The 25,369-nt window shown below is 35.0% G+C and overlaps 5 protein-coding genes across 10 annotated transcripts; 4 read left to right on the forward strand and 1 right to left on the reverse strand.

The window, feature by feature from the left end:
• Positions 1–117: 117 nt before the first annotated feature.
• Positions 118–2,566, forward strand: LOC147764828 (coatomer subunit beta-like). The gene is made up of 3 exons (XM_087001119.1): positions 118–1,804; positions 2,197–2,234; positions 2,414–2,566. The coding sequence occupies exons 1-3, from the start codon at positions 1,714–1,716 to the stop codon at positions 2,525–2,527; spliced, it is 243 nt and encodes an 80-aa protein (XP_086857245.1). The 5' UTR covers positions 118–1,713; the 3' UTR covers positions 2,528–2,566.
• Positions 2,421–18,695, forward strand: LOC106160189 (coatomer subunit beta-like). Its single transcript, XM_087001117.1, has 4 exons — positions 2,421–2,585; positions 17,755–17,815; positions 18,095–18,187; positions 18,350–18,695. The coding sequence occupies exons 2-4, from the start codon at positions 17,765–17,767 to the stop codon at positions 18,497–18,499; spliced, it is 294 nt and encodes a 97-aa protein (XP_086857243.1). The 5' UTR covers positions 2,421–2,585; positions 17,755–17,764; the 3' UTR covers positions 18,500–18,695.
• On the reverse strand, positions 3,375–16,995 carry LOC106160187 (phytanoyl-CoA hydroxylase-interacting protein). 4 transcript variants are annotated; one of them, XM_087001104.1, is made up of 5 exons: positions 16,835–16,995; positions 14,493–14,684; positions 8,253–8,542; positions 7,298–7,571; positions 3,375–6,518 (listed from the first exon to the last, which is right to left on the reverse strand). In XM_087001104.1, the coding sequence occupies exons 3-5, from the start codon at positions 8,520–8,522 to the stop codon at positions 5,866–5,868; spliced, it is 1,197 nt and encodes a 398-aa protein (XP_086857230.1). In that variant the 5' UTR covers positions 8,523–8,542; positions 14,493–14,684; positions 16,835–16,995; the 3' UTR covers positions 3,375–5,865. The 4 variants fall into 4 exon arrangements, with proteins under 4 accessions (XP_086857230.1, XP_086857232.1, XP_086857231.1 ...); XM_087001106.1 differs by having other exon boundaries at positions 14,131–14,684; XM_087001105.1 differs by lacking the exon at positions 16,835–16,995 and adding an exon at positions 16,027–16,384.
• Positions 18,696–18,811: 116 nt separating the features above from the next.
• LOC106160191 (coatomer subunit beta-like) lies at positions 18,812–24,988 on the forward strand. Of its 3 annotated transcripts, none has more exons than XM_087001108.1 (13): positions 18,812–18,931; positions 19,187–19,294; positions 19,539–19,685; positions 20,228–20,282; positions 20,442–20,553; positions 21,086–21,206; positions 21,465–21,536; positions 21,781–21,936; positions 22,176–22,265; positions 22,465–22,554; positions 22,848–22,965; positions 23,798–23,917; positions 24,842–24,988. In XM_087001108.1, the coding sequence occupies exons 1-12, from the start codon at positions 18,926–18,928 to the stop codon at positions 23,863–23,865; spliced, it is 1,143 nt and encodes a 380-aa protein (XP_086857234.1). In that variant the 5' UTR covers positions 18,812–18,925; the 3' UTR covers positions 23,866–23,917; positions 24,842–24,988. The 3 variants fall into 3 exon arrangements, with proteins under 3 accessions (XP_086857234.1, XP_086857235.1, XP_086857236.1); XM_087001109.1 differs by lacking the exon at positions 24,842–24,988 and adding an exon at positions 24,000–24,153; XM_087001110.1 differs by lacking the exon at positions 22,465–22,554 and having other exon boundaries at positions 18,814–18,931.
• Positions 24,118–25,253, forward strand: LOC106166386 (coatomer subunit beta-like). The gene is made up of 3 exons (XM_087015639.1): positions 24,118–24,237; positions 24,842–24,991; positions 25,182–25,253. The coding sequence occupies exons 1-3, from the start codon at positions 24,118–24,120 to the stop codon at positions 25,251–25,253; spliced, it is 342 nt and encodes a 113-aa protein (XP_086871765.1).
• The last annotated feature ends 116 nt before the right edge of the window (positions 25,254–25,369 follow it).

Raw genomic sequence — 25,369 nt, forward strand, 5'->3', positions numbered from 1 at the left:
GCAGATTTGAGGAGATGTAGGACAATCATCTACTTTTTAAAAGAAAATAAATTTCATGAATGTGGAAAGGCAGAGTATACAAGGAGGTAAAATTGAGCATAACATTTCTGTAAAATGATATTTCATGTGGCTGTTTAACATTTGTGCTCTTTTATTGTCTTCTGTCAACAGAAAATTTTTCTGAGCAGACCCTTTCTGATATAAGATTTGTGATACTGAAATAATGAACTCTGCAAAATTCATCCACTGAAAAGGAAGTTGGGGACAGTATCCCAGGAGTTCACCCTGAGCTTCAGAGATAACTTGACACTAACCTCTTCACTATAGCCTATCTTCATCATGTCAAGTTACCTCTGACGAAAATAGTTTGACCTAGTTTGTATAAGCCAATCGAATCCAAGTTTCAAAATTTTTCACCAAAGTTTGGTGAAAACGCTGATTGGTTGATCGTCAATCGGCAATCCTCGGCTGATTCTGCAAGCTCCATACTAACAACAAAGATATTGTCGAGTGCGGAGACATCCGAGTAGTTCCGAGTGCATAACCGTACACAAAGAAAACATGGCGTCTCCTATGAGTGACTAAATAAAATAATGTGTTAAGTTATCTCTTGATTCTTTGCAAAATATGAGTATATCGGAATTGAAACCAGAGCAGTTTGAGGCCCTGCATCATTATCTACTAAGGGAAGATGTATTTTGCGTGCTGCCCACAGGTTACGGTAAGTCCCTGATATTCAGCCTTATCTTTGATTGGTCTGGATTTGAACAAAGCGCGCTTTGACTTGTTCGCGTTCATTGGCTAGATCGTTCAATGAGTCATTGAGTGCGGGCTTTAAATTTGATTGGCGGGCGGCGGGAGCAATCGAATGTGGTCAGAGGTAACTTGACACGATGAAGATAGGCTATAGTGAAGAGGTTAGTGTCAAGTTATCTCTGAAGCTCGGGGTGCAGGAGTTACATGTGAAAATATAACATTAAACAGAATTTTGGAAGACTACAGTATATACGAACAGAGAAGAAAACAACTATCATGGAACTTGATCATGCAATTCGTCAATTAAATATTTTATCCATTTGCTCCTGTCTCCAGGCTTCTGATAACCCCATGTATCATAAATGTCTTCTCTTACTTCAGCTCTTGACTAAATGCTAGAAAAACAAATGATGCTACAATATTTCTCTTCAATTCTACATTGGACAGCATACTTTCTGCATCACGTATTTTGAGAGTTAAAAATAAACTACATGCTGACAACTTCACATTCATTCTGAAACCAAAGCGATGCTTGACCCTCCTTCCTATGATCACAGCCACCCCAATTTCATGGTCCCAGAAAAGGACGCAGAAAGGACACCGTCCAGTGTAAAGTGGGTTTAACAAACAGTTACTAAGTTATTGATATAAGAATGATATTTGAGCTGCAAGAGGCAAGTGGAAAGAATGTTCTCCGTAAATTGCATATCTGAATTCAACACGGACTAGTAAACACACTTTATAAATGGACTTCTAAAATAGTTTAATCTTATATATATTCAGTTTGCAATGTGAGGCCTGAAATGAAGTCCTAATACTAAGTAAGACAGTTTCATAAGTTCAAAAGAAAAATATATTGTAGCAGCTGTTTTGGATGGAACTGTAGTACAATATGTATAAGATGAACAATTATTTTTTTACAAGTCATATAATGGACATGTTCTCTTTGCAGTCAACATGGACAACACAGAGCAGGGGTGTTATACCCTCATCAATATTCCATCTGATTCAGAGCCACCAACCGAAATGAAATTGAAAGAGGGCCTTGGTAAATAAGAATTGCAAGTTGATTTCAGTTACAGTGTAGTAATTTAGATACAAATCAAACTTTTCTCTGTTGACTAGTTTTAGGGGTAAAAGTTATTGATTTTGATATGATTTGTTGATAAAATGCTAAAAATGTCTATTTTAGAAAATCGTAATAAATACTTCTGTGTTGGCCTCTGTGTTGGACAAATGTAATAAATACTTTTTATACTTGTATCAATGAGAATAATTGTATGTGTGCTGTAGCATATGAAATTTAGTGGTGATAACTTTCAATTGAAATGCATAAAAGACTCCTGCAAATGCATAAAAGACACCTGCAAATGCATAAAAGACACCTGCCCCCTAAATAAATAGGAACATTTTAAACATTATTTGAATTTTTTAATTTAGAGAAGAATATATCAGAGAAGAGAGAGACAAAAACCAAGGTAAAACTGATTTTGCAAGGTAAAACTGATTTTGTCCATAGTTTAAGAAGGGAAAGATTTTAGGAGATATTTTACTACTTTGAAAAATATACACAAAGTATATGGTCCATTTCTCTTCTCATAGCCAATAGGATGAGTCATGAAGTGTTTGTAGTCATAGATCACTTTCTCATTTGTAGGATCTCCAGCACCCCAATGAATTTATCAGGGGGTCAACTCTCAGATTCCTCTGTAAGTTGAAAGAACCAGAACTTTTAGAGCCCCTCATGTCAGCTATATCAGAGCTTGTCTAGACCATAGACACTCTTACGTTAGAAGAAATGCAGTGTTGGCAATTTATACAATCTACAGGTAGGACTGATTTTTTCAGTGTGAAAGACTGAAACAAAATGTAGAGATCAAAGTTTTGTGAAATAGATAATTGATGATATTATTTACAAAGTAATAGATTCATTTGAATCCCTTAAAATGATTTTGTTTCCTATGAAATTTTTGAAAAAAAATATTTTTTTTGTGGAAAAAAAAGAATATTGACATGATTTTTTGTCAATTAAATTAATGTAAGGGTCTGTGGGTGGGGGCAAAATATTAAAGGAATATACGTATTTTTGGTAGTACCATTTACCTGTTAACAAATTTATCTTCAAAAAAGTTTACTTAGAGGAGTTCTTCCAATAGCACAAAAATTCATGCATTAGCACTCTTATTAATGGTTCTGATATGTCAGAACCATCAATAGGAGTGCTAATGCATGAATTTTCATGCTATTCTTCCAAGTGCTCAGTTTTGTCATTACATCACTTACGGAAAGATGCCATGAGTTCAACCTCCTCTACAACTGCAAGGCCTGTGGATAGGAACAAAATACTGTTAAGTATCCCATTAAAAAAAAATTTAATGTAATTTTGTAAGCAATTTTGTAAGCAAAGATATTTGACAGGTGTTATGATATGGTTCCTGTCCCTCAGGACTTGATGGTAAAGTCATTGCATGTAACACATGTATGTTTGACGGTAATTAGTGACAGTTGTGAACATCCAAAATGACTTTCACTTAAATTAATAATTGTACTGAATTTCAGTGTAAGTATAATGATTTCCATTAATGAATTAACTAATCTATGGGCTCCGACATGACTCCAGATCCAACTGAGTCTTTCACTTTCCATGCACAGAGATGCATAACAGAACAACCTCACATCTTCAGTTCCAAATCTTAAGTATGTTTATTATGTACAAAATAAGACTTTATACACATGTTATCTACAGGGAATCTATATGCATGCCACTGATTAACATACTTTTTATTATGCAATAGTTAACAGGTAAAGGTTTTTTATTTATCAGATTTAAGATATGCATTTGTCTCTGGCTTACCTACACAGAGAAAGATAATTATTTTTGCAAGACTAAGGCAAAGTGAATGATAATATGCTGACTGATTCTAATAACAAACTAGAGGATCAGAGAGGTGATACCGCCTCCAGATATTGTACCACCAGCTGGAGTAAGCGCATTTGTATGAAAACCCCCCAAAAATGGACACCACCACCAGTCTTGTGCTTTACAAGCTCTATGAAATGCAATAAACAAGAGTTCTCAAAAAATGCAAAAAAAAAAAATAATAAAAATAAAAGCGAAAAAACATAACTGCAAAAATGGTCCAATCAAGCAGATTTTTTATTTGACCTGTATTTTCCTAACATTGATCACTCTCGTGATTTTCTAGACAATAGGCCTATTGGTTTTCCTTGAAATGTATTATCAGTGTTGCATACATGCTGACAAAAGAGAAAACCTAGGGGCAACACTGGGCATATCTCTGCTAGTTTTGAAGATATGAGGGGCCAGAAAGCATGCAAAGTGCAGTTCATCATAAAAAGTATGTCAAAGGTCAATTTCAAGGTCACAGATTGCCAGTATATGATTCCTGTTTAAGTTCAATAGTAACTTTGGGCGTATCTCTGCCAGTTTTTAAGATATAAGGGATAGAAAATTTGCAAAGTTCAGTTCATGGTGAAAAGTAGGTCAAAGGTCAATTTCAAGGTCACAGTAAGGTTGCCAGTATATGACTTCCTATTCATGTTCAACAGTAAGTATGGACGTATCTCTGCCAGTTTTGGGGATATAAAGGCTGGAAAATTTGCAAAGTTCAGTTCATGGAGAAAATTAGGTCAAAGGTCAATTCCAGGGTCATAGTTATATTGTCTGTATATCACTTCCTATTTAAGTTCAGTAGTAACTATGGGCGTATCTTTGCAAGATATAAAGATTAGAAAACTTTCAAAGTGCAGTTCATCGTGAAAAATAGGTCAAGGTTAATTTTAAGGTCACAGTTAGATTACCAGTATATGACTTCCTATTCAAATTCAATAGTTACTATGGGCGTATCTCTGCTAATTTTGGAGTAATTCACATTTCATTTTCACCACTGAATATTGCGATGTTATACTTTTTGATATAGCGCAACGCCTAAACCGTGTCGAAAACATAAAAAATGGACATCACCTCCAGTATTGCGCTTGACAAGTTCTACAAAATGCTAAAAATAAACAGTCTCTAGCATTTACATTTCCAGAATTAGAGAGAGTTTTCAGTTTTGGTATCAAATGGCTGATTCTCCCGTAAAAATGCACCGATTGACCCCAAACTCCCAAAGATGGCAAGAGTCCCTAATTGTAACCCCTCACTATAATATGAGAGATTAGGTCTGTGTGGTTTCTGAAAATTGGCACATAGAAATATTTTTCTTGAAGAAAATTCCCTTTTTTAGAAAATTTTGGCCTGTTTGACCTTGAAATAAAGGTCAAAAGTAAAATCCAAGGGCATATTTGGAATCTCGTCATATAGGGCAGACTTCTGTATTAATTTTTCCCATAATTCCTTCGGTTTGGGAGATATTTAGCATTGAATTTTCAAAAATTTTGACAAGGGTGCATTTCAACGAGCGTCACACCCAGGCCAATGCATTGACTTATACAAAAATACCAGGGGGTTCAAGTTGAGATGATATGTGACCTAAATCCAAGAGATGGGGACACAGGTCCTTGCGGTCTAGGAGGAGAAGCGGTAACGGTGACTTGTATCCCATGCCATCCTGCGGAGCCGCAGGAGCCGGTGGAGCTGTACGAGATGGGTCGGGACTAAAACCATGAGTACCGCCAGCATACAAGCTGGTGGTACTAATAAGTAAATAAGTGAGTTTTCCACACACCTTGAATGGCAAAACACTAAGAGTTGGAAAAATGTTTCTTTACTGTACATTGCAACTGTCACTGCATAAAATGCCTATACCAATATTGTAATGTCTGACATGTATATAAATTTTACTAATTTGCATATAAAAATGTAACTGATTACTTCTGTTATTTCTAGTTAAGGTCCTTTGCACAGTAAAGTTAATGACACTGTGCCAGTTATAAAATTACCTTGCAGTTGCATGATTCAGTATTTATATTATTTTTTTTGGTTCTAATTGTACATAATCACTGCTTCAGTGGCCACATTTTATTGTTTTCAACCTATAATTAAGGCTCTGAAACATTTTATTTCCCTGCAAATCCATGCATTTTTGCTTCTGTACAGGTTCTGAAATTTTCTCCATAAATATCAGTACTAACATGTAAAATTTTTCACAAATTACAAATCTGACAGTGTGGGTTCTTAGGAATTCCTTCTGGTCTGGAAGTACCTGTGCTAGGCACACTATCAATTAAATCTCGAAACAGATAAGGCCAAAGGTTGATATTTTCTGTGTAAAAGATTTCAACCCAAATATTTTTTGAAGTATAGACATAGCTTGAATGTTCTTCTTCGGCTTTCATGAAAAATAAGTTATTGTAGGGATCAAGTGTAAGAAGTCTCTCCCTGCAAAATTGGTCTGCCCTTGATCCAGCTAAAGTGAGCACAAGGGTAACATAATGTGCTCTCCTATTGCAGTAAAAGTCAGCAAAATAAAGATTTGTGTCTGCCACAAACAGTTCAGTTGCAGGGATATTCACTCTCCTTGGACCAAAAAATGACCTGAGAGGAGGAAGTCCTGTCTCCGGGTCAGGGTTAGAGGCAAAGAACAGTCCATCAAGTTTTCCATTAATTGGTGATCCTTGGTCTCCATTGTAGTCTTTCTTGTATACCGTCATTATTCCATCTTTTTGAAATATGTCATTGAAATATTGGACAGTTTTATTTCGATACAAGTAGCTACATTGAATGAGTTGACCACCACGATTCTCTGTTAAAATCGTTGCCCTTTGCAGCAGTTCTTTCAGTTCTAAGTTACTCAACTCTGCAGAGAGAACATTTAAAGCATGATTTCTGATGAACTGTTATGATGTAAAATTTATTTGTATTTACCAACTTTTATTCTGAGGGAAAGATGTTCCAATATCTTTTGATGGAAAAAAATTGACCAAACTTACTTATAGTAACAATCTTTTATGATTGTGCCACATGAGAAGATGATGATCTGATACCTGTTGATTGTTATATACATATTTAAAGGAGGGTCCCAATAAAGACACTTTTTATATAAAAATAAGTCTTTTTTATGTACAGACAGTGATGTGTCTGTACTAGAGCAGTCACCTGCATCTGCTCTCCCTTATGCTACTTACATATTCTTAATCAGGTTACTTTTTGTGCGTAATTAAAATTTGGTGTCGATTTTATTGTTAAGCATTATTGTAAAAAAATTGCAAATTGCATCAAAATTGACCAAATAACCTATTTTGTGCATCATAATTTTCTGCTTTTTGTCTGAACTTTGGCAGTTTTGCTGTCTTGTCTTTGAAAACATATCAACTTAAGATCTGATTTACCTAATTTTAAGCATGAAAATATATTTTTAAGGTATTTTTACATCTCACGCTTTCTTAACAGTTTTGAATAATTTCATATAATGAATGGACAAAAAAAAGTATCTTAAAGGCAATGCTTTTGCATGGTCCTTTATTAAGATGAAAACCACATTAACAAAAAATAAAGATAAATAAATGAAAAAAAAAGGTAATAAAATGGCCCATCCTAAGTGACTTTTTTGTTTGAATATATATATATATATCTTACCTGCACGGAAATTTAATGCACTAAGAGAGTTCTTGTAATCCATTGTGTAGCCTGTAAGTCTATATTCCTCTCCTGGCTTCAGCTTAAATCTTATGATATTGCCATCACCAATGACAAGAAGACCCATGCCATTGCAAGGTTTGCTGATATTGACCAAGTCGAGATGAAACCACTTGCTTGAGGGTTTAGGATCTGAGGTTTGAATTTTCACATAGACATGGCTGGCACCTTTCTCTAGTATCATAAGTTGGTAATGTGATTGTTTAAGCACCAACTGAAAATAATGATAAAACATTATTTTCCCTTTTTTTCTATTATAATGCCACACTTTTTTATTTTTATGGATGACATCCTGCGTGCGCACCGATTTTCGTCCGTTCTCCAAAAAAAAAAAAAAAAAAAAAAAAAATCACCCCCCCCTTTCCCAGCAAAAGGGGTGGTTCTTTCTAACCCCCTGGCTACGGGCCCGTCTATTCATGACTTTTTTTTACCTTTCTACGAAGTATTCACAATGCTTTAATATTTTGAGAGCATGGATAAAGACATATTGTTAGTTTGATACGTGTTTCTGTGGTAAATTTGTGTTTCCAGCATTGTACTGATAGCATTCCTTTACTTAAGCAGCATTTTTTTTTTTTGGACTGTTTTTTTTTTTCGCCCTCTCGCACCGATTTCGGGGTCCCCAGAGGATGTCATCCATAAAAATAAAAAAGTGTGGCCTAAGTTGTATTATGATTCTGACATGGATGGTTTCTATGGGACACCACTGGACTTCTTAGTTTACCCGCTTTAAAACACAAACAATACCTTTTTGAGTATAAATAAAATTTTGTCAACTTATGAAATAGTGACATCTACAGTTTATCACTGAATTTTGTGGTGGTTATTGTATGAATCTGTTATTTATTGCATCCCCGTAGTAGACACATTGTGCATGAAAAAAAAATTAATTTACCTGTGGTCTTTCACTTCCAAATTTAGATATGTTACTTTTTTCTCTTCTTTCATTTTTGCAGGTTGAAATATAAGCCTCATAATAGTTTCCAAGTGGGAACCACATTGTGTGTCTGAACTGATCCTTTGAAAGTCTGTGAATAGATATTTCACCACTTTGCAATTCAGTTACTGTTAAAAAGAAATGTTGATCAGTTTCACATTTGGTCCATTTAAATATAACTTTCAATGTCTCCTGTTGATTCACTTGCAATACACTAAGTTTCAACATTTTCAAAAGTTGATCTCCACCTGTAAAGAGAAATAGAAAGTGGGTTTTTGTAACATTGTGTAAAATACAGAATGTTAGTCCTCTTGTTTAAGAGGTATTTTAATTTTTAATTTTTATGTCTTAAAAGACATCCTGCAGGTTATTTACTAACACTGCCCTTAAAAGCATGGCTTTAAAGGTTTCTCGTCAGATAGTCAGAATGGCCTGAACTGAGCATATTCTTCAGAAAACATGCCCTACTAATGATATCTTTATCCAAATACACAAATTAAAAGCTTATTTCGTAAAATTTTGGCTTTGAAATATGCCCTTTTTGCTCGGCCTGGGAGTTAATGAGCTAAGTGGTCTCATGGTCCAATGACGACAAACGTGCCACCGGAGGAGATAGCCAAACAGCATGTTTAGCTGGCAAACTGAGCTGCACTGTCTACCTGTAAGATGACTTTTCTGACTCCTGAGTCCATACTCATTCAAATCTCTTACTCGAGGGGTCTAAATCCTCGTAAAGCCATGTGAAGCCATTTTCCCGTGTATTCAATTATTTAGCTATCATTTAATTATGGTTATCCCAACTAGTATTCGAATGACTTGAGGGTACTTTTGATCATTCAATATGAGGTTCATGTTATTTGTGAAATTCATTTCAATTCAATTGCCCCTTACGGCTCATCAGAATGAAATGCAGTAAAAAGTCATAAAATTAGCAACAATACAACTACTACTAGTAATGATAAAAACTCATCAGATTGATGTTCTGATGCACCGATGCACATTTTTCATACTTTCATAAGTTGTTTAACTTTGAAACATTGTTAAGTGATAACAATTTAATTAACTGGAAAACACTTTGCTTTGTGTAATAAATTTTTGGTGTATTTCTGCCTAATCGTTCTGTAGCAAAGACATTTTTAAATTCTTAAAATAATAAAATGAAATTCATCCTCGATGTCATCTAAAATACATACTGCTACTACTACTACTACTACTACTACTATCTCCTATTACCAATAAAGGTCCTCCACTCCTCTCTGTCTCTCGCTAGACGTTGAATTGTCCCCCAACTTTGGCCCAGTTGCCCAGTTGTTTCAATTATGCTTCAACTGTCCTCCTCCATGTGGTCTTGGGTCTGCCTCTTTTTCTATGCCCCTCTGGTGTCCAGTACATGGTTACTTTAGTGGTGGAATTTGAGTCTTTCCTTAGAACATGGCCAATCCATTTCCATATTCTTGTCCTGATGGTTTCACTTATACTTCTCTGGTTGGTTTGCTTTAAAAGATCATCATTAGATGTAGTCCTTGGCCAGAATGTTTTTAAAATTTTTCTGAGGCTTGAGGTGTGAAAGGTAGACAGCTTCCTGAGATCTTCAGTTATGCACCAGCATTCTGAACCATAGAGAAGAGTTGATAGTACACAGCTCTCAAATATATGGAGTTCGGTTTTTATAATATATTGAGCGCATTTCTGAGGCATTTCTGGCTTTGGTTAGTCTGTTGTTGACATTTCTACTGGTTCCTCCATCTGTGGCTACAATGCTTCCTAGGTATGTAAAGCAGCTGGTGTTATTAAGGATGCAGCCTTCTACTTCAACTGATGGTGGTGATGTATATTTAATGTCATCACTTCGGTCTTCTTTTTGCTTATCCTAAGCCCAATTTTCTGACTGAAGATGTTAAGTATGTCAGTCTTCTCTTGTATATGCTGATGTGTGTGGGTCAGTAAAGCAAGAATGTCTGCAAAATTGAGGTCTTCTAGAGTTGAGTATAAAGTCCATCTTATTCCTCTTGATGTATCTTCTGTGGTGCACCTCATCACCCGGTCAATTGCTAAATTTAACAAGATGGATGACAGCATACAGCCTTGACACACGTCCGTTTGGACTTTAAAACTCACATTAGTCTCGCCAACACAACAGCAGAAGTGACTACAAAAGCATCTGATCATCCTAACAATCTTTGCTGGTACTCCGTAATTTCTAAGGATCTTCCAGAAACTATCTCTATGAATACTGTCAAAAGCTTTTTCAAAATCAATAAAGTTAATAAAGAGCTGTTGTTGCCATTCTGTGCACTGCTCTATGTTGTTACGTAGAGCAAATATCTGATCAGTGCACCCCACACCCTTTCTGAAACCAGCTTGTTCTTTTCTGAGCTCTTTGTCTACTGCATCTGATATTCTTCTGGCTATTATTTGCAAAGTATTTTGCTCAGTATAGACAGAAGCGTTATACCTCTCCAGTTATTGCAGTCCCTGAGTGACCCATCTAAAATACATAGTTGACAGGTTTTTAATTTTATTTGTGTCTGTTTACCTTCCAGTTTCTAAAGCTTGATTACGTGATGAAAGTAAATTTGGCAGTTAATTCCTTATATTTCTGTGTAATTAGTTACTCTTTCAAGGACGATCTAAAATTATCTGACATATTTTTGTGAAAAATTAATGACAAGCCGAGTGTCTCCAGTTCATTCTGTACTCGAATTACCTAATGAAAATTTACTTGTTAAGTAGATCTTTGTAGCACACTGTTAAAATACAATTTTTCGAGGAGCAGATTTAAATCAATATTAAAAAACCATAGCTTCATACTTAAAAGGAGTGGGTATCTCCCAGTTTCATAGGATACTAAGTTATTTATATGTACAATGAAGTAAGTTATCACTAGTGCTCCTTTTTACACCCAATATTCTTTTAAAAAATCCGTATGTGCCTTTCTTATATCCCTACCATTTTAAATCTCTATGCATAATTTAAAATATACTAACGTACTGGTATCAAATACCGTATCAAATCGTATCAAATACCCAGCGGACAAATTATGTTGTTTTAACGTTGAAACAACGTTGAACCATAACATTGAAAAGACATTGAATAAACGTTGGATTTGAAAGTTGTGTCAATCTCAGATAACAACGTTATATCAACGTCAGAAAACAATGTTATATCAACCCCACCCAGCAGGAAATTTGCCTGGAAGTGTTTAGCAGTAGGACATGTTTGATGGCTAAACATATGTAGGGTATAAATGTATGGCCTTTAAGTTAAAATATCCAAGGTTTAGATTAGTATGTATAGATCTTTTCTTATATATTTATGGTGACATAATCTACACAGACCTAAGCTCTCATATCACAGTGAGGGATTACAATTAGGGACTCCTTTTATCTTTGGGAGTTTGGGGTCAATTGGTACATTTTCACGGGAGAAGCAGCCATTAGATGCTGAAACTGAAAAACTCTCTCTTATTCTGGAACCATAAATGCTAGAGACCTCTTGTTTGTTGCATTTTGTAGAGCTTGTCAATGCCAATACTGGCAGTGATGTCCGTTTTTTGTTTTCAATACAGTTTAGGAGTTGCGCTATATCAAAAAGTACAATGTTGCAAGACTTAGTGGTGAAAATAAGATGTGAAATACTCCAAAATTAGCAGAGATACGTCCATAGTTACTATTGAACTTGAATAGGAAGTCATATACTGGCTATCTAACTGTGACCTTGAAATTGTCCTTTGACCTACTTAATTTTCACCATGAACTGAACTTTGCAAATTTTCTATCCTTTATATCTCGAAAAACTGGCCAAGATATGAACTTGGATAGGAAGACATATAATGCCAATCTAACGGTGACTTTGAAATTGACCTTTGACCTACTTTTCACCATGAACTGCACTTTGCATATTTTCTGCCCCTCATATCTTCAAATCTGGCAGAGATATGCCTGGTGTTGGTCTCCTGGGATTCCTTTTTATTCAACATATATGCAACACTGATAACACATTTCAAGGAAAACCCATATGCAGAGGCGGATTCAGGCCGTCTTCTGGGTCTTCCGGAAGACGGTCAGATTTTCAATTTTTCATTGATGGGTATCTAATTTTTTCTGTCGGAAGACGGTTAAAAATGGAGGCTGGATCAACAAAGATAATTTGGAAGACTGTCAGAAAAAATCTCTGGATCCGCCCCTGCATATGTGTACTGTCTTGAAAATCACAGAAGTGATCAATATTACAAAAATACAGGTTAATTCGAAAATAAGCTCGATCAGACTATTTTTACAGTTATACTGTTTTTTCACTTCATTTTGCATATTTTGAGAACTCTTATTTATTGCATTTTATAGAGCTTGTCAAGCTCAACACTGGTGGTGGTGGTGGTGGTGGCCCATTTTTTTGGTTTTCCATACGAATGCGCTTACTCCAGCTGGTGGTATTATAACAGGAGGTGGTATCGCCTCTCTGATCCTCTAGTTTATAGTGGTGACAACTATTCCTTGTAAGTAGGCTAACATCACATCCACCTTTCCATTGATGACAGTATGACTAGACCTGAGGAATGTGTGACAAGGCATCAGTATTTCAAACTTACTCCCTGGCCTCATTTTCACAAAAATACTTAAAAGTTGGCTAAAGTAACATCTTTGTTACCAATATTTAATGGATACAAGCACACATCTTACCCTATCAGGAACAGTGTTACAGCACTCTCATGGAAGTCCTAGTCAACTAAATCTGAGTACTGACTAAAGTTTTTTTCTTTGTGAAATGGACCTGATCTATCACATTTTTTCACTATTTATTTTTATGTTCACTATTCTCCTTGTTTATATACCCTGTATCTATGTCATTGCTTATTCCAATGAAATAAGTGATAAAGTTCTATTGTTGTAATGTAGGTTAACTTATCAGATAGCTGACAATGTTAAATAGAAGGGTGACCTTGGGCATTGGGAGCTAAAAATATTAGTATAGTTAATCAACTTGGTCTATACAGCAAGAGTTTTAAAATATTTACCAGTGGAGCAAATCTGCCAAGTGCCACAAACTGCAATACCCAGACAAATACAAGTTGAAGACCAATTTTTTTTCTACTTGGCTTACAGGCCTCATAAATGAAAATTGCCTGGTTTAATAGTGCTGTACATGACACTTTTTTTGTCGTCTAAGGTCAACCATCTGCTACATGTTCAGCAATCTTATAAAGTGCCTATTAATTTGTTCTAATCAAACTAGGTTAGGGTTGATAAGTGAAACATGTTGCAGATGTGTTATGTCAACTTAAATCAACTCTATGACGGCTTGATAAGCTTCTGCTCTGCCCTGTTTTTTTTTTATCGTCAATTAAACTGCTATTTAAATTGGTGTAAGATACTGATTGGTTTGCATTATTACTCCAAAACTATCACAGGATGTTCAGACCAGTAAAATTTAGCATTAATAAAAATGAAAATTTATTCAATCAGAGACGCGGGCTTGGGCGCACGAAGCGTAATAAGTTTCATTAGAAGTTTATATCTCTTATCTAATGTTAATCTTTTTTTATCTCATCATGAAGGCATGTTCAGACCAGTAAAATTTAGCATTAATAAAAATGAAAATTTTTTCGATCAGAGTCGAGAAGTTTATAGAAGTTTTTATCTCTAATCTAACGTTAATCTTTTTCTTGTCTTCTTTAATTATAGTAAAGTCACAATAAAGATATGTCTGTCACGCCAAGTTAGGTATAAAATCAGGCTACAACCTGACCATTAATGAGTTTTGATTTTGGTAACTAAACAGTGGTGTTGCATTACTTTTTACTCCGGGCATAACCCAAGTTGGGAATCGCGTACCGTACCTCGAATCTTCCAGCGTAGGATTAGAGCCCCTAGCGTTTAGGTTATACCTTCGGTAGGAGACAATAGGTCTGAGTTGCTTCTCCAGCAGGTACACTATAACAAAACAGCTGTATGATTTCAATTGCTCTTTGCTGCAGTCTTCCACAGTGCTATTGTTTGACCACTAGGTGGAGTTGTGGTCAAAATGATGTTATCGACTGGACTAAGCCTGTCTGACTCATCTCTACATTTGTTTCTCTGGCTGAGAGATCTGGAGTCTCCTAGGATAGCACGAACAATCCTGTATCTACGTCATTGCTTATTCCAATGAAAGAAGTGATATTGTCCAAAAGATAATGAGGCAAACGATATGTTAGATTACCTTAATGTGCAGAAATTTTCAACTGCTCTTTTCTGCAGCCTTCCTCAGTGCTATTGTTTGACCACTAGGTGGAGTATGTCCCCGTCCTATAAAAGGTAGCTTGCTCTTAGCCTGGGCCAACTTTAGAACAGGAATCTTCTTTAAAAAATCAATGCCATTTGTGGCTATTTCTTCCCTCAATCTTTGCTGAAACTTAAAATTACATCTTAAACTTGTAAATGCATGATTATCATTCATATGATAATATTTAACTATACGTATTTTAGATTTGTACTTTGTATATTAATCAAAGTACAAATGTCAATAAATGACATTTTCAACTATGAAGGCAGATAAGTAGGTCAATTTACGACCAAAAATTTGATGAAAAGCAGTTTTAAAGCACTTTAGATTTTATGGCTGATCTGATGATTAAAATTGTATATCCCTTGGCATATCACTTTATTTTAGTCATATAAGAAACTAGTTGAAGTGATCTATGTGCGTAACCAGAAATCCATTCTCACTTTACATGTAGCTTTAAGCAAAGGCATTTTTTCTTGACCAATAAAATCAGAAGTTAGCCTTCATATAATAAAGTTTTTGTTAGGCTGCATTCACATCGCGTTGAGCCATGGCTCTACAAAGCCACGAACTAAATATGACGGACGTACATGAAAGGAAAACCGCCTAATCTTTTAATAATCTCTCCGCCTCTCACATGCCTCCCCATGCGTCGTCCCTGCGGGGGTACAGTCATTAAATCTCGGCTCCATTGGGACGACACATGGGGAGGCATGTGAGAGGCGGAAAAACTATTAAAAGATTAGGCGGTTTTCTTTCCATGTATGTCCGCCATATTTAGTTCGTGACTTTGTAGAGCCTTGGCTCAACTCGTTGTGTACGCAGTCTTATAGTATTTGAAAGCTGTTGATTGGAGACTGATTTTTGTAGTTTGCAAATCATTCCTAGTCTTTAATAGCAATTAACTGTTGAGATCATGATCTCCTAACTGTTTGGGTTTAAGATTCTTTTTGGAAAAGCATTGATATGAGCTGAATTCCATAACTACGGTGAACAAATGGAGTAACATGGTCCTCTTTAGTGAACTTTATAAATTGTTCCTATATTTATTTATAGTGGTAACAACCAATCCTTGGAAGTAGGCTAACATCACATCCATTGATGACAGTACCTTTTTTACATATATTGATGACTATACCTGAGGAATGTGTGACAAAAGGCATCAGCATTTCAAACTTAGCCCCTGGCCTCATGAAAAAAATCTTAAGTTGGATTCCCTGGCTAATATCTTTAAGTTACCAACATTAACCAACATTAAAGGAACAGTGTTCCAGCACTCTCATGGAAGTCCTAGTCAACTAAGCTGGAGAACTGACCTAATTTTTTTTTTTTTTGGTCATATTTTTCTGTCATATTTTCACACATTTTTTTGTTTACTATTCTCAATGTTTGCATGTCCTTATTTGTATCTAGGAGACCATTCCCACAGATATTTAAATTAGATCGATCTATCCCCGTGGGGAGTACTCACTAGATTGCTCTCAGCTTAACCAGCTTAAATGTCTGACCCACCTACTAAAATCTGTAAGGGGGTTATTAACTTTTGTGCGCGCTCAGCTCCCGGAAGCTGATAGCCACTTAGCGTGAACCCCCAGGGAGTTAGGTAGATCCAGATTGTTCGATCTAAATCTGTGGGAACCCAGTCTAGGTCATTGCTTTCTCCAAAGAAAAAAGTGATATGTTCTAATGTTAAAATGTGGGTTAACCTATCAGATAGCTTAGATTGTTAAATAGAGAGGTGCCTTTGGGCATTGAGAGCAAAATAAATGTTAGTAGTTAATCAATGTGGTCTATACAACAACAGTTTTCAAATACTCACCAATGAAACAAGTCTGTCAAGTTAAAAAAAAAAAAAAAAAAAAAACTGGTTTATATATATGCTTTTAATGTCAGTGCATATCCCATAAATAATGACTAGAGATCATAGTGTTACTATACTAGAGGAATATGTGACAAGATATCAGCATTTAGCATACTTTCCGCCCTATCTAACCCAATTCCATGATTAAATTGTTATAAGTTCGCCTATTCTCCATGCTAACATACCATTATCTGTATCTTGGTCTGTGCTTACTCCAGTAAAAAAAACTATAAAAAGTATGATTGTTTATGTGGAGTTCTTGTTGACAAGGTTCTAGAACTTCTATGGCTATTATGTGGGTTAACTATACAGAAAGCTGCTGTTTAACTAGAGCCTATTCTGATAAAATTAACTACCTGATAAAGTAAAAGTGAATTTAAGTTTGAACAGGACGTTCTGTTTTCTTTCTAGAATGTACCTTTCTCTCTTTTAGGCCATTTTGCTTATCCTCTACCAGGTCCACTGATTGATTTTTCACTAAATGTTCACAGAAAATGTCTCTGGCTAAATATGGTCTATCTTCTAACTGTGGCTGGTGGAAAATGTACCTATAATATCTGCTGCCCTGTTAGAGGATACATTTTGCTTGACTTGAATAAACTTATTGAACCGGTGAGGCATTGTTGTGATTTCTTAATAAAACACATTGCAGTCTGTAAAAGAATCTCTGTAAACAGAGAGCTTTTAAAGGAAGGGTTCCATAGTTATTACATGGGTTTGCTATACAACTAGTAAGTAAACTGTGATTGATAAATGGAGGGGCTACCTTCTAAGTTGGAAGTTTGCAAAAGATTTGTTGCTGTAAATAGATTTTCACAAATTTGCATAGTGAAATTCATTCTTTTGGAAGAGAGTTTGTGGCAGACCAAAAAATGTTGCTCATGGTCGGTCAGCAAAGAAATACTTCTAGTATTACACATTAATCAACTTGTTAATCAGCTTTGTGTCAACAACAATATTATTTAGCAAAAAGAAAAAAAAAAGTCTGTCAAATACTGAAATAATAAATCCCCATGTCATTGTTGTACATATTATATTTTTAAGTTGTACCTTTTCGTAAGATCCATGAATATACCATTAAAATTGCTCCTTTTGGTAAAATCCATGAATACACAATTAAAATAAACATAAAACACAGTTCACCTACCTTTTGGCTTGTTTGCTTTGCAGTAAGTCATTTAATTCATTACATCATCTATTCATGTTAAATTTAAACGATTACCATATTTTTTAGTCTATTTCATAAAATAGAAACAAAATAAAGCAAAAAAACTTTGATTTTTTTATCCCTGATGCTCCAGAGTTTTAACTCAACTTAAAATTGCCAATTTCTTGCAGAGTGAACAAGATGTATCCTGCAAGAGAAAATGCCTTTATGATGCTGATACATGTTGACCAGGTACTTGGAAACCACTGTCCATTATATTTCATCAGACCTTGATCAATCTATCCTACTTTTGTTTCAGGATTTGCTAAAATTTGTTTAATACTTGTTTTTAACAAATGTGAATATATGGTTTTCACAAAATATTAGCCAAATTACCTTTGTGAGTGTGTTTATAATTAATATCAAATGTTACTTATTACATGTAAATTGATTTTGAATATGCCTTGGATGTTTGTAATATATAATGTCTGTTATAAGAATTTGAAGACTTGCAATTGAATATTTTCTCAGGAGCGTGCTCTGACCTACCTTGTAAGCTGCATAGACCAAGTGACATCATTTGGAGACATTCTCCAGTTGGTTATAGTGGAACTTATCTACAAGGTAATAAACTGTGACCCTCCAGTTTTAGTTGGGAAGTGTGAAAAACTATGTATATTTAGAATGTATTAAAGAATTTATCAGTGCCCTTCTTACTTTCCCTCTCCCCAGTTTCAAGGTGTGTCATTCTTATTTTCATAAATGCTCATTTTCCTAATGTGTTAGGTGTGCCATGCCAATCCATCTGAGAGATCCCGCTTCATTCGCTGTATTTACAATCTACTGAATTCCTCCAGTCCAGCTGTGAGGTATGAGCTAGGTGGCCGGCACCTTGGTCACTCTATCCAGTGCTCCAACAGCAATCAAAATGAGTAGAGGAATAAACCTATTGAATTAGACTGGTTTGTAATGATCAAAGCTAAGCTTTAAAATATGTAAGAACATATCACTGGTTGACAAAATTACATGAGAAATAGGTTTAGTATTTTTTGGTGAGTTACCTGTAGTTCTTATCTTTGCACTGACAGAATGTTTCCCATTTCGAATTTATAATGCTTGCAAGCAAGGGCCAAAGACCAGAACAATTTTTCTTAAAAGCCTCTTTCCAGTGTTGGTTGCTTAATTACTGTAAGCTGGTGACTCTATAGACGTTACCACTTAATATTGGAATAATAATAATTTCCTATTATTTAAGACAGCTGTTACATTGAACTTATTGTGAAGGAGAGTGGCAACAATGTGAAGCTTATTGTGTTGGACAGGTTGATTGCCTTGAAAGAGGTACCATCACATGAGAAAGTGATGCAGGTGTAAACAGTATATTTTACAATATGATTAGTGTAATCTCTATGTAAGTCACAAAGGTAGTCAGTAAAAGTTATTATAGAAGTTTTAAGTAAGAGGAATATTGATGAAAGTTTCATATCTCTTTTGCAGTCTACTGGCCAAATTCTCTCTCTCTTTCCTAGGAAATTGTACTTGTTCTGTATGCCAAATTTTATGTGTATCAGAAGTAGTAAGGGTAAATTATGTTATCATGGAAGTTATTTTTTGTTTTAATAGGAACTTGTAATGGACATCTTAAGAGTGTTGTCAGCTCCTGATCTTGAAGTACACAGAAAGACTCTGGAGTTATCACTGGACCTTATCACATCAAGGAATGTGGAAGAGGTACCTATTTATTTGAGGAACTTTGATTTTGAATTAAAAAAATTTACAATGAAATTTAAACTTATGATTTATTTTGGTCATTGGAAACTTTAGATATCGTGATGAACAAGAGATTAAAAAAAGAAATGGCCAATGCAGTCCCGTGGTTTATCTGACTTGAGTAGTTGTATTTTAAAGTGGAACAGCTTTACAGTGCATGCAACTTTCATAATCAGAAGGTAATTCCTCCTATCTTTCCTGTCAGATGGTTTTGGTTCTGAAGAAGGAAGTGGTGAAGACTAACAACACAGTTGAGCAGGAGGACACTGGCAAGTACCGCCAGCTGTTAGTCCGTACCCTCCACCAGTGCTGTGTGAGGTTCCCTGATGTGGCCCAGACTGTTATACCAGTGGTATGTACTATTGTGGCAGGAGGTCTGAAAGATCTTTTCACAATTAAACTGACATAGACAGAAAAAAGTCTAAGACATAATCAACAATGAGATTGCACAGAGACCCATGTCATAAAATAAAAGATGATAGTAATATATGATACTAATTTCCAAGTACTTAATTTGGTCTTTCTTGGAGATCAGTTAATCTTTTAGTGTCAGGTCAAGGTGTATCAGTCTGCTCCATTTAATGTCAGACGTTATAGCTAAAAACTTGGAAAAAAGAAAAAAATAGTATGTGAACATGAAAATAATTGACATGCATTTTGTATATATTACAGTTGATGGAGTTTTTGAATGATGCTAATGAACTGGCTGCTTTGAATGTGTTGGTGTTTGTGCGTGAAGCCATGCAGAGATTTGAAGACCTGCACCCTCTTGTGGTCAATAAGATGCTGGAAGTTTTCTCGTCAATTAAGTCTATCAAGTATGTAATTGCTTAAACTAGGCCTTAAGCATCATTATATTATTTATTATTTTAAGTTCATTGGCACTTTTTTCAGATTCCAATTGTTGATGATGAAATAAGAAAAGCTGCAGGAGAAACTAAGGAAGATGGTAAGTTGTGTTAATAATTTTAGATAAATTTCACTAAAAATCTAGTTGCATATAAAATGGACTTCCAGATATGGATGTGTAAAAAGGTGTCTCACTGTTGTTTCAAAGTGCAGAACAGCTAGGAATTTCTTCAAATGTGCTGTTAATCATTTAATCCAGAATCCCAGGTGGCCCAGACTGGCACAGTGCAGAAGTTGGTGACAGAGCTCGGGACTTATGCCACCCAGAGTGCATTTAGTACTGTCTCTGCTACCAAGGGAGCAGAGGAGAGGTAAGACCTTTTTACATACGTATACAGATCTCTCATCAGAACTTTCTTCTATATAGAATATTTTACACTATGGAATGATATTTGAAGTGTGCAATTTTGTACAAACAGTCTATATTATAGCTATGTAAATTTTATTCGGCTGAAACATAACCGAATACTTCCACTGTATGTTTTTAGAAATCAATATTATCATCGTGCAAGCTGATATTGCACTGACCTCCTGTAGTATATTGGAATCTTATGTTTCAGCATACTGATGTACACAATCAAAAAAATGTTTCACTTACAGTAAATGAAATTACAATTGTTCAGATAACTTTGAATTTACAATCAGTCCTATGCTTAAGTGAAGTGTAGTAGGTACAGTATACCATTAGCCTTACTGTATGCCTCACTTTAAGCATGAACTTTCTTTTCATTACTTAAGCTGTGGCATGCTAAATCAGAATTATGTGATAATTAACATTTACTCCTGCCCATGATATGCTCTTCTCCATCGTGTTCAGCTAAATGCTATTTACTCCAAAACCAGGCCACCATTGAGGAAATGGCTGATGGAGGGAGACTTCTTTATTGGTGCTGCCCTGGCCAACACCCTCACTAAGCTTGCTTTGAGATACACCCAGGTTGTCACAGAACCGAGGAGACAAAATGTAAGAATTCTGGAGTAATCTTTAACTAAATGTTCTAAGAAATGTTGTAAAATCAAAAATAAATTTAAATAGCATGTGCTGTATATTAGTTTTTTCCTTGTTTTCCAAAGTAAACTGATAAAATGGAGAACTTGTCTTAATGAAAGTTTTCAAAAGTTGAGGTATTTTGTGTTTGAGTGAGTGAGTGTTTTATCATCATTGCCTAAGTTGCAGACTGAATTCATGACTATTTATCTCTGTTTTGTTTTTAATTTCCAGTCATTTGTAGCAGAGCGCATGCTGATTATGTCTACTATTATACACTTGGGGAAATCTGGCCTTTCTACACTGGTAAGACAATATGTTCTATAAAAATGTCATGCATTTTATATTATCTAGAAAAAAAAACATTTGAGAATATTCTGCACATGAGAATTGCTTATCTATTTATTATGTTGTAGTAACTGCAATTTTAGGCTAATTCTAATTGAACACATCAACAAGCATTGGATTGGCATCCAGTTTTGAGAGGCTTTTTGTTTGAAATTACATTTTGCAGTGTTCATTGTAGCTGAATATGTTTTCTACATTTAAGCCCATCAATGATGATGCCCTGGATCGCATTGCCCTGTGTTTGAAAGTGCTTTCTGAGAGATCCCCCAAGATGTACGAGATCTTCAACCAGCTGTGCAGAGAATCCTTGTCAGGCATGCTGGCTGCCAAGGCAGAAGATGAGAGGCTCACACAAAAGGTACTGTAATGTTTTCCTCCAGTAAGAAGGACCAAGGTTCTTTAACTAGTGTATCTAGTAAATGTTACAAGTGCTATGAATCCTGAGTTATAATTTTTATCATGTTTTATCATATTTGAAGATTTAAGGCTAGTTGATTTATGCTATAAATGTTTTATTTAAACATTTTCTAATCATTTAAAGAAAATGACAGGTTGTCCCAATTTCTAGACCTTCTATTGCAATATTTTCATTTCTAGGCATCTGAATCTAAAACTGTGAAGATTCAAGCTGATGATCCCATCAGCTTCATTCAGTTGGCTGCTAAGAATGAATTTGGAACCACAGAGGTATACCTATCCTTTTACAATCCATAAACTTAATACTATGTCAGGAGAAATAGTCAGTTTCTGAATAATTATAGCCTGGTTTTGTCTGCATAGATTGATTATCACATTTGTGTAAAATACTAAGATAACATATACATAGTGAAATCTGTTTAACAAGTTTCTTATCCTCATTAACTAGTTTTTGTTGAAAAAATTTTAGAATATGTTTGAGCTGACTATGTCCCAGGCCTTAGGCACTGTACCTGGAAAGAAAGAAACAGACCCACTATTGTCATCAAAACTGAACAAGGTAAAATCATAGAAGTAAAATTTGAAAAATTTGTTTGTTATTGATTTTTAACTGAGTTTTCTTTCTCTTATAATTTTGTAAAGAATTTTTATTTTACTTATGAAAATACCACACTTTCTCATAGCATTGAATCAGAGATAATTTATTGTGGATTTCACCAGAGGGGAAATTCATTATCAGGGTTGTGCGGAATGTTGTTATTATTACAAAACAATAAAATAAATATAAAATATATATAAAATATAAATAAATATAAAAAAGAGAATAATATCATTTCTTGTCATATGCTTTAGGTGACCCAGTTGACAGGATTCTCTGACCCAGTGTATGCTGACATAGTGTTAGATGTCCTCATTGTCAACCAGACTTCTGACACTCTCCAGAATCTGACACTGGAACTGGCAACACTTGGTAGGAGGCACATTTCTGCTTTTGTCATACTTTGTGACACTTACACATGTTGATGAGCAGTGTGTTTTTAAATTGAATCTGGCAACACTTGATAAGGTGTCTTATTATTGTTCAGTGATGTTCTAGGTCTCTTTGGATGTTTTTGCTGTGTTGTAATAGGTATATACTAGTGCATTGGTTTGTTAGCTGTTAGCTACTCTTGTGGACACTTCATAATAAAGTTTAAAGTAAGTCTTTTTAATACATGTTTACCAGTAGGTTTTCATATTTATTGAAGGAATAGAAATCCTTCATTTGCACAGCACTCAATACTGCTTTTTTTTCAACTTAAATTTACTCTTCCTTTTTTCCTTATAATATACAAACATTGTGGCATATTTGTTCCATTGTCCAGCTGGAGCCAGCTAAACCCCTGTACCATTAGCATATATTAATAGATATTAGAATGTTTTAAAACTTGCACTTTTAGGCATATGTATAGTGAATGTTTTTTTTTCCATTTGTAGAAATGATTCAGACTTGCATGGCACTTCTCCAACTATAATTTAAAACTATTTAAAATTTCTGAAAGAAAAAAGAAAAAAAAAGAATAACTCATCACCTTAATTAGTGCTCCTTGATATTTATGCATTCCCATGATAGCTTATTGAACAATGATGCATGTTAAACATACTGGAATTATTTTGGATTTGAATAGATACTTAATGAATACCATTTTTGCCCAAATTGAATGGATTTCTTTTGATGGGAGCAAACTTTTTGCCATCTCCTGTTCTAGTATCTACCAATTGACTTTGCTATTTAATTATGCTAAAACATTTATTTGATTCAGGCGATCTTAAACTGGTTGAAAAACCACAGCCGGTGATTATGGGTGCACATGATTTTTGCAACATCTAGGCCAATGTTAAAGTAGCCTCCACTGAAAATGGAATCATCTTTGGAAACATTGGTAAGTATGCCAGAAATCATTTATGTATTCAGATTTGACTTATAATCTGTAGATGACTTAAATGATAATTTTCCTTACATAGAATATGATGTGAGTGGAGCAGCCAGTGACTGCAACTGTGTAGTGCTGAATGACATCCATATAGACATTATGGACTACATATAGTGCCTGCCTCGTGCACAGACACAGAATACAGACAGATGTGGGCTGAGTTTGAGTGGGAAAACAAAGTCAGCGTCAACACTAATATATCTGATTTGAAAGAGTATCTGGAACACTTGATCAGCTCAACCAACATGAAATGTCTCACACCTGAAAAGGTAAACTTGGGCTTCAAAATATCATGTACTTCAGGAAATTGGTAAATCCTGTTTGTTTGCAGGTAAAGGTTGGTATGTGGTATTATGAAACCGTATATTGTAGTAAGTGGGTGGCAGTTTGTTTTCACTGATATTGCTGTCATCATTTTAAGTAATGACATTATGCATATTGACTGCAAACCCCCAAAATTGATTTATATTTGTTACATTTTTTTCTGTCCTTGGCTTAATTCAACATAATAGTTATAGACAATGATTTTATTATTACTCCCAGTAAAAATGCCATGTTAGTAATTCATTGTATAAAAAGCATTAACTTTGTTAATGCAGCATGCTTGAATAGAAACTAAAACTTCTGAAGTCTTTCACCAAGAACTATTTCACCTTTATGATAGCAATTTTAACATGTACAGTATTCATTTTTTTATTTTCAAGTGAAAATGAAAACACTTATCCCTGTTGATACAATTTCATCTTTCATCTCCGCATGTACCAAGTGTTTGAGTAAATGAGATCATGGCCATAGGCAGAGTCGAACTTCTCATTGCAATTACAGTAATTGAAGTTGATTAAAACAATTGGATACAATGCTTGTTTCTTGCAGGCTTTGGATGGAGAGTGTGGTTTCATGGCTGCTAATATGTATGCTAAATCTATATTTGGAGAGAGTGCTCTTGCCAACATCAGTGTTGAGAAAACAACTCGGCCTGATGCCCCAGTGACTGGACACATACGAATTAGAGCAAAAAGTCAGGTAAATATATGAAGAACAATTAGAAACCTTTTTCATATTTTCAATGCCCTTTTTGGCATTTCGTTTGTTGAAAATCAAGTGTTTTAAGTAAAAGTTCCAGCCAGTTACATTACCGGATATATGAATTTATATCTTAGTTACACATTTTGTTTAAAAAAAATCATATGCACTGATTTCTTTTCATTTGCAGGGTATGGCATTGAATTTAGGAGATAAAATCAACCTTTCACAGAAAAAGCAGCTCAAACCTCAAGGGATGTAGAGTAAGATTGAACTGGAAATTTAGCTCTTGATAGACTTTGCTACTGAAACCTTATAACATGCATTATCTTCAGTTTAATAAAGACATCGAGTTGATTTAAGATTCAGACTAAAATG

This window comes from Lingula anatina, chromosome 1, assembly GCF_051362555.1.
Source record: "Lingula anatina isolate TDL-2025a chromosome 1, LinAna3.0, whole genome shotgun sequence".
Classification (NCBI taxonomy): domain Eukaryota; kingdom Metazoa; phylum Brachiopoda; class Lingulata; order Lingulida; family Lingulidae; genus Lingula; species Lingula anatina.